This window comes from Lacerta agilis, chromosome 14 (genome assembly GCF_009819535.1).
Source record: "Lacerta agilis isolate rLacAgi1 chromosome 14, rLacAgi1.pri, whole genome shotgun sequence".
NCBI lineage: Eukaryota > Metazoa > Chordata > Lepidosauria > Squamata > Lacertidae > Lacerta > Lacerta agilis.
Window position 1 is genome coordinate 44,716,356 of NC_046325.1, and position 15,639 is coordinate 44,731,994.

Consider the following 15,639-nt stretch of genomic DNA (forward strand, 5'->3'; position numbering starts at 1 on the left):
ATGGGAAGTGGTGGAGTGGAGGGATTTTGCTGACTATTCTTGAGTGGGGTGTTTGGGGAAAAAAATTCTTAAGGAAAGGGGAGAAAAATTACCATAAAAAGATGGACCAAGAAAATTTGGGGTCAATTAATAGTGAAATAAACTAATTTATTCCTATTTGATGCAACTGCATTGATGTCAGAGCTGGAGTCGGGCACAGGTCAGCAACAAAACAATTAATAATAATAATAATAATAATAATAATAATAATAATAATAATAATAACAATAATAATAATAATAATAATAATAATAGTTTATTATTTGTACCCCGCCCATCTGGCTGGCTTCCAACCCTGGGCGGCTTCCAACAAATGTTAAAATACATTAAAATGTCACAGATTAAAAACTTCCCTAAACAGGGCTGCCTTCAGGTATTTTCTAAATGTCAGGTAGTTGCTAATCTCTTTGACCTCTGGTGGGAGGGCGTTCCACAGGGCAGGCGCCACTACCGAGAAGGCCCTGTGCCTGGTTCCCTGTAGCTTTGCTTCTCGCACCCAAGGCCAGTGAAGTGAACTCTTTATTCAAGGAAACAATCCACAGCTCATGCCTAGTGGTCTCAGCAACTCTTTTTAGGAGGTCTTGCCCCAATGAAGTGGTTGTGAAGGCTGAAGGCGCCCGCCTTCCTGTGCTCATTAGGACTCCCCCTTTCCAGGGTCTTCCCCATGTACAACCGCCCTCTGCACTGCCAGTTCATGTCTCGTTGTGTTCTAGGAGACTGGAGGGAGGGGAGCTGGTCACAGGAGACTCCCTGGATTCTTCAGCAGCCAGCCTCTGTGTGCTCTGCCACAACCTCTTCCTGTTCACTAAACCCCGTTACCTCTCCAGCTTCCGACACCTCCTCTTCCCATTCTGCTCCTTCATCTCCCTCTTACTACTCATCGTTGTCCCACCACCAATCCCCTGGCTCTGAGTCTTCTTTGGGGGGGGGGGATTCCCTAGGGAGTTCCCTGGCTGGTGCCTGCCACCACTCTTCTGTATCCAGCCAGTCCAGCAATGGAGCTTTCATTTATTTAAATGCAGTGGCGTAGCAGAGGGTGGCGTAGGGGGTGGTCCGCCCCAATTTCCATAATGGAGGGGATGACAAATTATCAAGGAACAATTACTGCCCTACTAGGGCGTTGATAAAAAACTTTAAAAAAATGCCTGCTCCAAAGGTCTTATCTTACTATACTAGGGATTATATAGCTGTATATGAAATGTCATCCATATCGATTAATATCTTGACCCTCCTCCACCAAAACAGCTGTTCACTTGGCTGTTTTCCTATGTCGTGAAGGCTGAAATTTCAGTTCAGTGGAGCACTTACTGTTCCCAACCCTAACCCTGTGGAAAGCCATCTAATTAGACTCTAATTTGATTTTGAGATGATTTAGGAGGTAATTTAATTATTGTTTGATTTTATACCAATGTTATGTATCTGATGTTAGCCACCCTGAGCCCGACTTCGGCCGGGGAGGGCGGGATATAAAGAAAAGTTTATTATTATTATTATTATTATTACTTGTTATTATTCCTTTGTAAGAAAATATGAAATTATGTAAAACCATTTTTGCAGGGTGGGGGGAATCAATGGGGGTGGGTGAGAATAAATGTTCTGCACCGGGTACCACCTGACCTTCCTACGCCTCTGTCTGAATGTGTTCTAAGGTGCTTAGGTTTGTGCTGTGCTCAGACTCAGGGGAACTCTACTCTGAACCATATGTCAGTTCAGGGCACTGATGCCAGCAGGAAGAAGCAATAACGCCACGTTCTCTGGGTCATGACCAGGTCATTACCCAAGGCCAGGAACGTGACAGCCTCTAACCTGATGTCTGAACTGGGGTGCTTAATCCTAGGTGAAATGTGTAAGAGCGTGCATGAGTCTGTGTGCATGTCTGTATCTCGATTCCTGCAAGGCTGGGAATCAGGAAGCCTTCGCTCCTTCCCTTTTGCTATCGGGTGTCAGCACGGCGCAATTAAAAATGGAAAGCCGCCACCTACACAATCCCTCGTGGAACGTTTGACAGTCATTTGACAACATTTGACCGGTTAATTGATCGGCATGCCAAGCTTAGTATAGACATGCTCTGCATTAAGAAACATCTCCCACGTGGATGACATTTGACTTGCGTTTTTCATAAATGGACCTGTTTACACACCCGGCTTCTATAGATAATGATGGCATTCCATTGCATATCACTTCTGGTTCCTTTATAGCTCTGGCTTTAAAAAAAACCAAAACAAAACTGGACTGGCTTGTAATTATTAGCAAATGAAGATAAGGGACTGAGCAGGACATGTTGTTTCAAACATTGTGTTTAAAATTAAAAAAAGGGTAAGAGAGCACATTACAATAGCCCGCTAAATATAGCCACGGATTAGAGAGCCATTGTTTCCAATCCTGCTATATAAAACTAAGACTCTCCAAATGGAATGCCACTTGACCTTTCATGTTCCACTGGCCTGTGCTTGTATTTAACTGATGCCGGGACAACGGATTTCTCCTCAGAGGTGTCCAGCGTTGACATGACAGGCCTTAGTGTTTTGTCCCCGCCATGTTCAAGAGACATAAGCTCAGCTCTTTGGAGCACAAGAGAGACCTTCCCATCCATGGACCTGCACCGCCCCATAATGACATGAGAAGTTTCTTCAGCTTGTCCCAGCTAGTCCTCGCGGCTGGCCAACTGAAACCACCTCCAGTCTTAAGGCACTCAAAAACAACTTACTTTGAAGTGGAGATTCTTGATGCCCACAGCAAAAAACAGATCTGTGTCGTGGACAAGGTGAGTCGATGTGGTTGTGCATGGTTTTCCTCACCCGCTACCTACCCCAGCATGCTGTGGAATGTATGATCTTAAATGCATGACTTGCCCTGCAATCCTAACTTCACTGATTTGGGAGTAAGCCCCACTGAATTCAATAGGACTTACTTCTGAGTAGACATGGTTAGGAGTGTTCTGAGTCTTGCTTTCCTGCCTGTAAAAAGAAAAAAGAAAAAAGCTATATGCAATCATTTTTAACCTCCTTCCACCCTGGCCAAATTGTAAATGCATTTAACTCATTCTACAGCTTGATAGGAAGAAACTCATTGTGTTATTTTTCTGTGATGTTCATATTGCAGCTTATATTTAACTTTCCTTAGGAAAGGACATATTTTCACACACACACACACACACACACACACACCCCGTGGCATTGTTGAAACCCTGCAACTTTCAAACAGGGCAGAGAATCAAGCAGACCTAAATGCAGAACTAGGCTTTTGAAGATGGGATGCATTTATTTGTAAATCTTAAATTCTGCTTTTCTGCCTATTCCCCCCACCCTCCACTATAAACGAAGGATCTTTTAATATTATAGGCTAGATTTTTTTCACAGTATTTGACTCCTACTTAGCAACTGCTATAGATTCGTCTGCAGGAAGACAGAACAGGTTTGCACTCGTAATGTCCTTTACTGCAGATTTCAACATTAAAATGATGCTGAATATTTGAATATTCAGAGTCTTACTGTTCAGTGCCAGTGTTTGATATCTGATGATATTTAACATTGGATATTATGGTAGCAAATTATATATGACTTGTGATAGTATTTTAATGTTTGATTTTCAAGATGTCCAATCCTACGCATATTTACTCAGAAAGTAAATCAGTAGGACTTAGTCCCAGATAAGTCTGCATACATCTATATTTATCTATATTTGTTATATATCTATATTTATGCGGGTTGCACTGTGGGTTAAACCAAAGAGCCTAGGGCTTGCTGATCAGAAGGTTGGCGGTTCGAATCCCCATGACAGAGCGAGCTCCCGTTGCTCGGTCCCTGCTCCTGCCAACCTAGCAGTTCGAAAGCACGTCAAAGTGCAAGTAGATAAATAGGTACCGCTCTGGCAGGAAGGTAAACGGCATTTCCATGCGCTGCTCTGGTTCACCAGAAGCTGTACGCCGGCTCCCTCGGCCAGTAAAGTTAGATGAGTGCTGCAACCCCAGAGTCGTCCGCAATTGGATCTAATGGTCAGGGGTCCCTTTACCTTTATATTTACTAATTTAATTTGATAGGAGGTATTCAGTTTCCATAATAGTCTGCATTTTACATTCTCATTTGAAACCAGTGTTTCTTGGATGCACTCATGCCATTTTTGTGGTTTTTGTGGTAAAGGTAAAGGTAAAGGGACCCCGGACCATTAGGTCGAGTCGTGTCCGACTCTGCGGTTGCGGCGCTCATCTCGCGTTACTGGCCGAGGGAGCTGGCGTACAGCTTCCGGGTCATGTGGCCAGCATGAATAAGCCATGTCTGGCGAACCAGAGCAGCGCTCGGAAACACCGTTTACCTTCCCGCTGGAGCAGTACCTATTTATCTACTTGCACTTTGACGTGCTTTTGAACTGCTAGGTGGGCAGGAGCTGGGACTGAGCAATGGGAGCTCACCCCGTCACAGGGATTCGATCCAACGACCTTCTGATCTTTGCATTGTACTTTAGAAGGTTCCTTAGAACTACCCCGTATTGTAGCTCAGTATTATTACCCCCATGTTGTAAAGGACTGACAGAATTACTGACCTAAAGGAATCTTGTGCATGCATAATAGAGGTGAAACTTGAACTTACTGACTCATAGCTCAGTCAATCAGCTGCTCTGACACCAGCTCATGGTATCACAGGATCTGACCATATATTTACATGCATGCCTTATTGTGCACGATGTTACATCATTTACACGAGACTGCATTTGTGAGTTGTGTGCCCTTATATATAAATGAGAACAATGGGACTTAAAGTGCTTGACTTTGCTTCAGTTGTGCCCAGGGAATATGACACAGTTCCGATTGAGAGGGAAATGTTTTTAGTCTTCTTAAATACTCCTTTGGGGGCCTGTTAGAAATGCAAAAGCAAAGCAAAGCAGAGTGAGTGAGTGAAACAAACAAACAAATAAACAAACAGACAAGACAAAACCAAGTACAACATATTTTCTCCCCCTCCCATTTTCAGATACCACAATCATCAACGCTTCTCGATGTAAAACATAAGTTTCACAAAGTATGTAAGTACCTGGCGGCCTTTTTGCATAGGAAAAAAAAGCTATAACCAAGAACTCAGAATGAACTGTATGTGAGAGAGAAACACAGGCCCAGATCGAAGGGGTGGGCAAAAGGCGGCTTATGCCCCAAGGCGGCAGATCAAGAGGCAGCAAACAACATACCGTATTTTTCCGTGTATAAGACTAGGTTCCCCCCCCCCCTTAAAAAATGATGTCTTATGCACTGGGCCATCCCCACCAATTTCTGAAATCCGAGTCCTCCAAAATAGTCTTATACATGGGGGCATCTTATAGACAGGAATATACGGGACTTTTTTCATACTTGCCACAGCCTGAAACAATGCAGGAGCAAGCCCTTTTGGAATGGGCTTCTTTATAGGGTTTGTTCTCCACTGGTGGGGAGTGGAGGAGCCCACCCAGAAAATGAAGGCACGGGAGAAGAGATGGGTAGTGAGGGAGAAAATGGGAGGGGAGAGCAGCAAAAGGAAGAGCAACCAGCAAGGTAACCGGGGAGGAACTGGTTGGAAAAAGCCTGCAATCGTAACCAGGTCTACTCAGAAGTAAGGTAAAGGTAAAGGGACCCCTGACCATTAGGTCCAGTCGCGGACGACTCTGGGGTTGCAACGCTCATCTTGCTTTATTGGCCAATGGAGCCTGCGTACAACTTCCAGGTCATGTGGCCAACATGACTAAGCCATTTTTGGCGAACCAGAGCAGCGCACGGAAACGCTGTTTACCTTCCCGCTGGAGCGGTACCTATTTATCTACTTGCTCTTTGACGTGCTTTCGAACTGCTAGGTTGGCAGGAGCAACGGGACTGAGCAACGGGACTGAGCAACGGGAGCTCACCCTGTCGCGGGGATACGAACCACCGACCTTCTGATCGGCAAGCCCTAGGCTCTGTGGTTTAACCCACAGCGCCACCCGCATCCCTCCTATTCAGAAGTACGCCCTATTAAATTCAATGGAGCTTACTGCCAGGTGGATGGAGTTAGTAACGGAGGCATTTGGTCTCCTCTTTTTGTGTGGGGGTGGGGAATAGGCTGTAATATTGGTGCATAGTCTTGCCTCGCCGCAGTGTGCGCAATCTCAACGCAAGTTATATGAACTGTTGAAATTTGCTGCAATTTATTACGGTATGTGGGATTGTCAAGCAGACACATACCTGCAGGAGATAAATTCTGCCTGATGAGCAACACGTTTTCCATGAGCTGTAGATATTTAGAGACAGCTGAGTGTCTTCCAGTGCTGGTGTTCATTCTATCTAGAGCTCATCCGCATGGGAATTCAGAGAGAAAAAAACCCTCATGTGACTTATGAAGATGCAAAATGTTTATTCTCTGAATCAGAAAGTGTTTCCCTTCCCTCCTGCCACAGGTGAATCAGTCACAGATACTATTGGATCGACATTTTTTTTTTTTAAATAGAAATCCAAGTTGTAAAAGTGTTGCATTTAGGGACTTAGCACTTAATGCAATTGCCTTAAAAATATCTCTTTTTTAAAAAAAATTAAACGTTTAATTATATAGCTGTCAGTTTAATTCTGAAACTGAAAGAAACAGATTTTTAAAACTTTTACCTCCAGAGCCAAATCAGAAGTGGAACTGGAGAACTTAGGTTTGCCAGTGTGGTGTAGTGGTTAAGAGCGGTAGACTTGTTATCTGGTGAACCGGGTTCGCGTCTCCGCTCCTCCACATGCAGCTGCTGGGTGACATTGGGCTAGTCACACTTCTCTGAAGTCTCTCAGCCCCACTCACCTCACAGAGTGTTTGTTGTGGGGGAGGAAGGGAAAGGATAATGTTAGCCACTTTGAGACTCCTTTGGGTAGTGAAAAGCGGGATATCAAATCCAAACTCTTCTTCTTCTTCTTCTTCTTCTTCTTCTTTAAAAAAAGTTAATGCCATCTGCAGCAGACCTGAATCACGCCAGGACACACACACCCCCACACACACTTTCTGCCCCCTTAAAAGAAAAAAGACAAATAAGCTAAATTAAAAATTAAATTTTTTTCCCTTCCAGTAGCACCTTAGAGACCAACTAAGTTTGTTCTTGGTATGAGCTTTCATGTGCATGCACACTTCTTCAGAGAAACTGAAATAGAAGTCACCAGACCCTTATATATAGTGAGAGAGTGAGAAGGGGTGTTACTCAGATGGGTGATTGGCTGATGGGTGTGGAAAACCTGTTGATGACTGCTAACGACTGCAATTAGTCCTAAAGGAAAAAGCAAGGGGTGAGATCGCTAAAGATAGCTTTGTCATGTATAATGAGATAAGAATCCAATGTTTTTGTTCAGACCAGGTCTCTCCGTGGTTTTGAGTTTGGTAATGAGTTGGAACAGCTGTTGTTGTTCAGTCATTCAGTCGTGTCCGACTCTTCGTGACCCCATGGACCAGAGCACGCCAGGCACCCCTATCCTCCACTTCCTCCCGCAGTTCGGCCAAACTCATGCCAGTCGCTTCGAGAACACCGTCCAACCATCTCATCCTCTGTCGTCCCCTTCTCCTTGTGCCCTCCATCTTTCCCAACACCAGGGTCTTTTCCAGGGAGTCTTCTCTTCTCATGAGGTGGCCAGAATACTGGAGCCTCAACTTGAAGATCTGTCCTTCCAGGGAGCACTCAGGGCTGATTTCTTTAAGGATGGATAAATTTGATCTTTTTGCAGTCCGTGGGACTCTCAAGAGTCTCCTCCAGCACCATAATTCAAAAGCATCCATTCTTCAGCGATCAGTCTTCTTTATGGTTCAGCTCTCACTTCCATACATTACTACTGGGAAAACCATAGCTTTAACTATACGGACCTTTGTCGGCAAGGTGATGTCTCTGCTTTTTAAGATGCTGTCTAGGCTTGTCATTGCTTTCCTCCCAAGAAGCAGACGTGTTTTAATTTCGTGACTGCTGTCACCATCTGCAGTGATCACGGAGCCCAAGAAAGTGAAATCTCTCACTGCCTCCATTTCTTCCCCTTCTATTTGCCAGGAGGTGATGGGACCAGTGGCCATGATCTTAGTTTTTTTTGATGTTGAGCTTCAGACCATATTTTGCGCTCTCCTCTTTCACCCTCATTAAAAGGTTCTTTAATTCCTCCTCACTTTCTGCCATCAAGGTTGTGTCATCAGCATATCTCAGGTTGTTGCAACGGCTACTTACCTGTAATTATTGAGCTGTCAGTTTAATTCTGAAACTGAAAGGAACAGATTTTTGAAAGTTTTACCTCCAGGGCCAGATCAGAAGTGGCACTGGAGATCTTATGTTTGCTTAAAAAAAGAAGAAGTTAATACCACCTGCAGCAGACCTGAATCACGTCAGGACACCCCCACCCACAAACACACACACACTTTCTGGCCCCTTAAAAAAAAAGAAGCCAAACACATAAAGCTGAATGTTCATAAGTTAAATTATTGTAAATTGTGGGTCTACTATATTTGCTAAACTTTAACCAGTCTTTCTTCAAAGGAAGCTTGTACTAGGCTTCCTGTGAGCCTCTTATCTATGTATTTGATGTACACTTGTTTAATTTGATGAAAAGGGTGTAGGAAAAATCCACCCTGATCATGGCTGTTTTTAAAAACTTGTTAAAGTGAATCCAAGCAATAAGTATTGTAAAAAGGCTTTCTGTAGGAATCTTCCCTTTATTTACTTTAAGACTGCAAGCTTCCTGCTTGAAGTTCACAACTGGGTAGGGGGTGGGGTAGCAGAAGTGCGGACTTTTGCCCCCCCTGCGACAGCATATTGCATGAGCACTTGGCATATTGCATGAGCACTTTAGGCAGAAAGTGCAAATATTGGAACATAAGGACATGTTGATCCATTCTTCCCCTCAGCGGTGATATACTTGCATCAGCATAATCCAGTGTCGCACGATTTATTAATCAGAGAAAAAGTGACGTAATCAGCTATGTGCAATGTAGAAATAGAAATGTGTGCAGCTGCTATCCCAATATTATGGAGACGATAGTGCAGATAAAATAGCCTTAATCACCACTCTTTCATACATAAAGCTCAGCCTCGACTGATTCCTGATTTGGTTGATAACCAAGAGGGAGCTGGAAAAAAACAACCCACGAAGCTGTGGGAAATGGTCCTCTTCAGCGTTGCAGCCAACCAGCCGCACCACCACCTTTCGGGAAGCTCCATTCCCCTGCCCAGGGGTGTAGGAAGGGGTGAGGGGTGCGGTCTGCCCTGGGTGTCATCCTGGAGGGAGTGACAAAATGGCACACCGCGGGGGGGGGGGGGGGAGCGGCACTTGCCACAGGGCCTGGCTTGCAGTGTGCCTGAGCCATGTGTCTCTCTTGGGCGTGACACGGTGACTCGGGACCCCGCGTTGTCCGAAACAGCTGCGTGGGGCTTGAGTCCTCCAGGCGGACTCTGTGCACAGATCGCCCCACCCCCACCGCTCCAGGTGCCAGAGCAGCTAGCTATGCCCCTGCCCCTGTCCTCCTGGTTTTCATTCCTCCCCACCCCTATAACAGACACCCAACATTATTCTGAACATACTGAGCATGCTTAGTCTGCATTAGTCTGGATTTCGGGTTGCGTTTTTTAATTTTTCATTTTGTTTGCTTAGAAAATTTATTCCTTTACAGTGGTACCTCTAGTTATGAACTAAATTCGTTCCAGAGGTCCGTTCTTAACCTGAAACTGTTCTTAACTAGAGGCGTGCTTTCGCTAATGGGGCCTTTTGCTGCTGCTGTGCTGCCGGCACACGATTTCTGTTCTCATCCTGAGGCAAAGTTCTCGACTCGAGGTAACTCTTCCAGGTTAGCGGAGTTTGTAACCTGAAGCATTTGTAACTCGAGGTACCACTGTATATATATATTTGTACTTCTTTAAACATTTGGGTTTCCTCAAGCCTGTTGACATCTCGTCTTGTGTTTCGGCTATATAAGGATTAACACTCAGAGAACCGATACCACAATTAGGATTATAAATGGTGCTTCTTCTGTTCAGGGTTTCAGCTATTCACTATAGCCATCCTCACACACCCTATCCCAGATTGCCTGCCTGAGTTCCCTGTTAAATGAGCATGATTAGTTGGAGGGGGGACTTCCACTTGGAAAGGTGTTTTTTTAATTGCTAAAGCTTTTTTTATGTGTTTGTGTGTGTATTTCTGCAAACCTGAGATTTTCCTCCAGCCTGCTGAGAGCACAATGTCAATTAGATCTCCTCTGTTTATATACTTGTTGACATTCTCAAAGAACTCTTATGGGAGACAGTACTTACCCTTGCAGAAGCTATGCTGGTTCTGCTTCAGCAAGACTTGTTTTTCTGTATGCTTGGTAATTATATATTTAACAAAGCTTTCCACCAGTTTCCATGTTAAGCTAACCAGCCTGTAATTTTCAGCATCCTCCCACGTAGCCAAACCAAAGTAGCCTCAGTGTATAGCATTTCATCCTTACCCCATCAGTTAAAATTGGTTGAGGTCAATCAACTAAATTTTTAGTTGATTAATCTACCAATCTATAAGATAGAAGTCCTAGCTATTAAAATACTAAATGAATTCATTGTATTCCATTGCAGCAGGGCCAGAAAATTTCTGGGGAGAAAACAAATATATTTTCCTTTTGCACTCACACCTGAACATAGGCACACACTGGTGTCTTGCAATGGATTCAAACTACAAGAAGATTCCACCTAAACATTAGGAAGAACTTCCTGACAGTAAGAGCTGTTCGGCAGTGGAATTTGCTGCCAAGGAGTGTGGTGGAGTCTCCTTCTTTGGAGGTCTTTAAGTGGAGGCTTGACAGCTTTGATGGTGTTTCCTGCTTGGCAGTGGGTTGGACTGGATGGCCCTTGTGGTCTCTTCCAACTCTATGATTCTATATTTTATAAACTTCTAACAGTGACAGTAGGGATGCGGGTGGGGCTGTGGTCTAAACCACAGAGCCTAGGGCTTGCTGATCAGAAGGTTGGCAGTTCAAATCCCTGCGACGGGGTGAGCTCCCATTGCTCGGTCCCTGCTCCTGCCCACCTAGCAGTTTGAAAGCATGTCAAAGTGAAAGTAGATCAATAGGTACCGCTGCGGCGGGAAGGTAAATGGCGTTTCCGTGCACTGCTCTGGTTCGCCAGAAGCGGCTTAGTTATGCTGGCCACCTGACCCGGAAGCTGTACGCCGGCTCCCTCAGCCAGTAACTTGAGATGAGCGCCGCAACCCCAGAGTCTTTCGCGACTGGACTTAACTGTCAGGGGTAACTTTACCTTTACTTTTAACAGTGACAGTACTTCAGTTTCTCTACCACAAGCACCACAAATTTTAACAACACCGTCCAGCCAAAGTGAAGCAAGCTCCCGATTTTTATTTTTATTTTTTAATTTTCAGACAGAAAGTCTTCTAGATGGTATAGCTCCTTTCCAGGAACATTTTCCAGTGGGGGAGAATGAAACACAGGGTTGTCGAAATGATACCATTATCTCTCTGCAGCCAAACCAAAGTGTTCTTGAGAATTCTCAGACACTCGATTCCCATTCACCTTAAATGACATTTATGATGACCTTTGCTATTTAAGGCCTGGACAACCTAGGCATCAAACTTGATGCATTTCACGTTCACAGAAAATATGTACCCTGGTTGATATGAAAGACACATAAAGCTGGGGAATTAAATATCTTCCTATTAGGTTAGCTGAGGTCTTTAAATCTCTACTCTGTTTTTGCATTGTGCTCTCATTTTTTCCGACACTGTTCTTTCTAAGAGCAACCTTCTTATTCTTTTTTTAAAAAAAAATGTTTCAGAGTGAAAGGTACATTTTTCACTTATTTTAATGCAGGTCCCCAGTGGTCGCCATCTCGCATAGGCCTGCGACTTGAACGCAGTAAGTACTCGTTTTTTCTGCCAAGGTACTCCCGAGCTGGGTTTTCCAAACTTGGGTGTCCAGCTGTTTTTGGACTACAACTCCCATCATCCATAGCTAGCAGGACCAGTGGTCATGGATGATGGGAATTGTAGTCCTCAAACAGCTATAGGCCCAAGTTTGAGAAGCCTTGCTCTAGAGCAGGGGTTGTCAACCTGGTCCCTACCGCCCACTAATGGGCGTTTCAGGATTCTAGGTGGGCAGTAGGGGGTTCTACGGCACAAGCTGAATCCTCCTTCCATCGAGCACTGGTGGGCGGTAAGGAAATTTTACCATCAAGAAAGATACATTAGTGGGCGGTAGGTATAAAAAGGTTGACTACCCCTGCTCTAGAGCATGTTTTCAGAATGAATTTCCACATTACCTTTTGCATATGAGAATGAGCTTCCCAATGCTTATAATATGGATAGACAAACCAAGAAATAAATGTTTTGCTACATTGACCGTGCCAGTTTAGATTTCCCCCAACATTTTCACAGATTTGCAAATGTGAAGATCGTCTTATATTTTATGTATGCATTGCCTTCTTCAGTTACTAATCTTGCCAGAAGATCCTTGGGAAGTGAAGAAGGGGTGGTAGCTCCAAGGGTCACCTCCCTTTCTGAGCAGCATGAACATGGTGTGTGTTGCTAATCCATCTTTGTTATTCTCTTCCTTTCATGCTGGCCAGAAAGGAGATTGCTTGCCCGTCCTCCTTACTGGCTAGAAGCGTGAATTTGAGCCATCAGGAACTCACACTTTGAGCAACATGAGCAAATAAATAAGACCTGGGGCAATGTTCTCATGTTGCATCCTTAAATCAATGCCAAGTGATTTCTCTGTGAAGGTATCGCATCAAATGCTGACCACGTAATGTTTGGTCACTGCGATATATACCACAGTGACTGCCCTGAAGCTGTTGCAGACTTGGTGTAATCTTGTGCTCCTATTCAAATGTGATTTGTGGACTGGCAGGAAGCAAATGTGGTATGAGGCCATTTGAACGCTACCTGAACAGATTTGGCATTTCAGTGGCTATGTGTTAGTAGGGCATCTCATGGATTTGGCCCAAGCATGTAACAGATAAGCAGTGTTTGAGTTCAGACTGCGTGTCACCTCCTCCTGTTTCTTTGTTATCATAGATGGGTCTTACTTGAGAGACTCCGTCAACATAAAGGCCCTTGCAGCTTCTTCTATCATTACGCTGTATTTCACAGACATGGGTCAGCAAGTCACCTGGACAACAGTAAGTTTAACTTTTGGTAAAATGCACTTTCTATCATGGACCAGTAAAAGGAGTTCATCAGTTGTTGTTTGACATTATTCTTTCGCTAGACCCTGAGGAAATGGAGTCTCTGTTGGGCCTTTCTGACCACCTGAGTTATGTTGATTTGCCAAGTGAGGTCCTCACTAAGGTAAACTCCCAGGAATTTGAAGGAGGAGACTCTCTCCACACACACACACACACACACACACACACCTGATATACAATGGGGCAGGTTCCCCTCTCTTCCTCCAGAAGTCCACACCATCTCCTTTGTCTTACTAATATTTAGGTGCAAGTTATTCTCTAAGAACCAAGTAGTAGATACTTTTTGAACCTTCCCCCTGTACGCTGTTTCATCTCCACCTGCAATGTGCATAGATATTACCAGTCTGTGAAAAACTCGACTGGCCCATTTGTTTCGTGTATCTATGTGGCTCAATAGCCTGGAGGGAAATGAAGAAAATAACTGTTTTCAAATGCTTCCTAGCCAGGTCACCTAGACCAGTTGATCAATTTTTTTTAAAGCGCGTTGCCGCCAACAGTATCACCAAACAGCATTTGCTAGACCAAGAGAAGAAGTTCTGTAAGAGAGATGAAGAAAGAGCTATTCTCGATTAGTTAACCAGAACTCAGGATGTGCTTTTAATGTATGGTGGTGACTCAGAAATGCTGTGTCACCACAACCACTGTAAGGCGAATTTCTCAAATTAATGATCTAGGCAGATGATGCTTATGGTCTGAATTGAAAATTCTCTCTGGCATTCATGCAATCAGGAATTAACGGAAACATCCACCCCTTCTCTTCTTCTGCCACATATAAATAGATGACACAGAGAAGCATACTAAGCATTCAGTACATTTTGTATCAGTTGGTCTGGACTCTTTTGTGAATACGCATCCTGCTCCAATTTCAGCAGTCAAGAAGCGCTTTAGATAATCTATAGTGCAGCTGCTTTATCATTGTTGCTACTGATTTCTCCCCTCAATGTACTCTCCACCTCCCCTAAAGTCAATTGCGTGTTAAGGTCCTCAAGCCACCCCCCCCCAAAAAATTCACACTTCAGACATAATTTTTGTTTGGGTTTTTGGCAATAATTTAGGCCACAACTTTATTAAAATACAAATTATGTGAGTGATTGCGTAGGCATTGGTTCAGACTAGCTGTCCACCGGGACAGAGCTGACTTTGGGTCAGCGATGGGAGAATGCCACCTGGGGAGCGTTAAGGAGGCCGGGAGCAGAGCCCTCCCTCTCCCCAGAGGTCCTAGGGGCCCTTGCGTGGCCCTGTCCCCCTACCGGGGGTTCGGACAAAAGCATGTCGAGCCCCTGGATTCCTTTAACGGAATTCCCTGCACACCATCATCATTCTGGAGGGGGGGACACCACCCTTCCAGTAACCAACACAATAACCAATGCCTAGCTGCCAACCTTACAAGTTGTGACTAGTTGCTACTGCAGTAGGCGAAAACCAAATGGCAATAGCCATTCAGCCAAATGGAAAAAAATCCTACTGGGCCCCTGCCCCCAAAGCAGATGACCCCATAACAGCCAGTTGCAAGGTCAATGCAGAGGCCTAAATAAAGGGAGGGAGGGTGGGTGATCCGAAGCACGCAGCCAAGAGAAGGATCACCCTGCGTGCAGAGCAATATAAAGGACGCTGGGCTGTCCATCACAACATTGCAACATTTAATTTACCCCAGCAACACCCAGGGTCCTATTGAAGCTGTCCCATTCCATAATAATAATAATGTTATTATTTATACCCTATCCATTTGGGATTTGCCAGATGATATTAAGGCTGCACAGGGAACCATCACTCTATGATCCCATTAGCTTCAGTTACCCCTTTTTCTTTCTTCTTCTTCCAGGTTTTCCTAACCGAATATACTGGGCCTCTTCTAATCTATCTGCTCTTTTACCTTCGCCTCTCAAGTATTTATGATGCAAAGGAGAGTGCAAGAAGTCTACGCCATCCTGTAGTTCAGTGAGTAAGAATGGTCTGTGCTCAAGGATGATATGTGATGATGCCCTCTTAGAGCAAAAACAGACAAAAATGTGAGTTAATTAAGTTTAGTGGAGGTGGTCTACCATGGTTGCCTCAATCTGGTTCATCCAGTGTTGTTGTTTTTTTCCTGGGGCTACGCATACCCCTAAACATTTTGTGAATATAACCAGAGAAGAAACTAAAAATAATAATAATCAAAATTTTATTTCTTCTCTAGCACGGTGAACCATCAGTTGTGTTGAAGAGCACGGCGATTCGTCAGTTCCGTTGCTACCCCCTCATTTCCTGTCACGGTGTTTCCTGAGCCTAAGACGGAATGAGAGTACCCCTAAACATTTTTTTAAAAAAGGAAAAAAAGCACTGGATTCATGGATGAGTTAGCCATGTCATTCACAAACACACGCACCCTTCAAATCCGTATTTATTTATGAATTTTATGCTGGGTAATATTTGTAAAGGAAAAAACCTGAACCCATTAGC

General features: G+C 44.3%; 1 protein-coding gene across 1 annotated transcript in view; it reads left to right on the forward strand.

Annotated features, from left to right (window-relative positions):
• Nucleotides 1–2,442: 2,442 nt before the first annotated feature.
• Nucleotides 2,443–15,639, forward strand: part of TECRL (trans-2,3-enoyl-CoA reductase like) — a 29,853-nt gene continuing 16,656 nt past the window's right edge. The window contains exons 1-5 of the mRNA XM_033170913.1: nucleotides 2,443–2,803; nucleotides 5,007–5,058; nucleotides 11,826–11,870; nucleotides 13,031–13,134; nucleotides 15,023–15,138. Coding sequence (XP_033026804.1) covers nucleotides 2,576–2,803; nucleotides 5,007–5,058; nucleotides 11,826–11,870; nucleotides 13,031–13,134; nucleotides 15,023–15,138 — 545 coding nt within the window. The 5' untranslated portion in view covers nucleotides 2,443–2,575. The remainder of the gene's footprint in view (nucleotides 2,804–5,006; nucleotides 5,059–11,825; nucleotides 11,871–13,030; nucleotides 13,135–15,022; nucleotides 15,139–15,639) is intronic.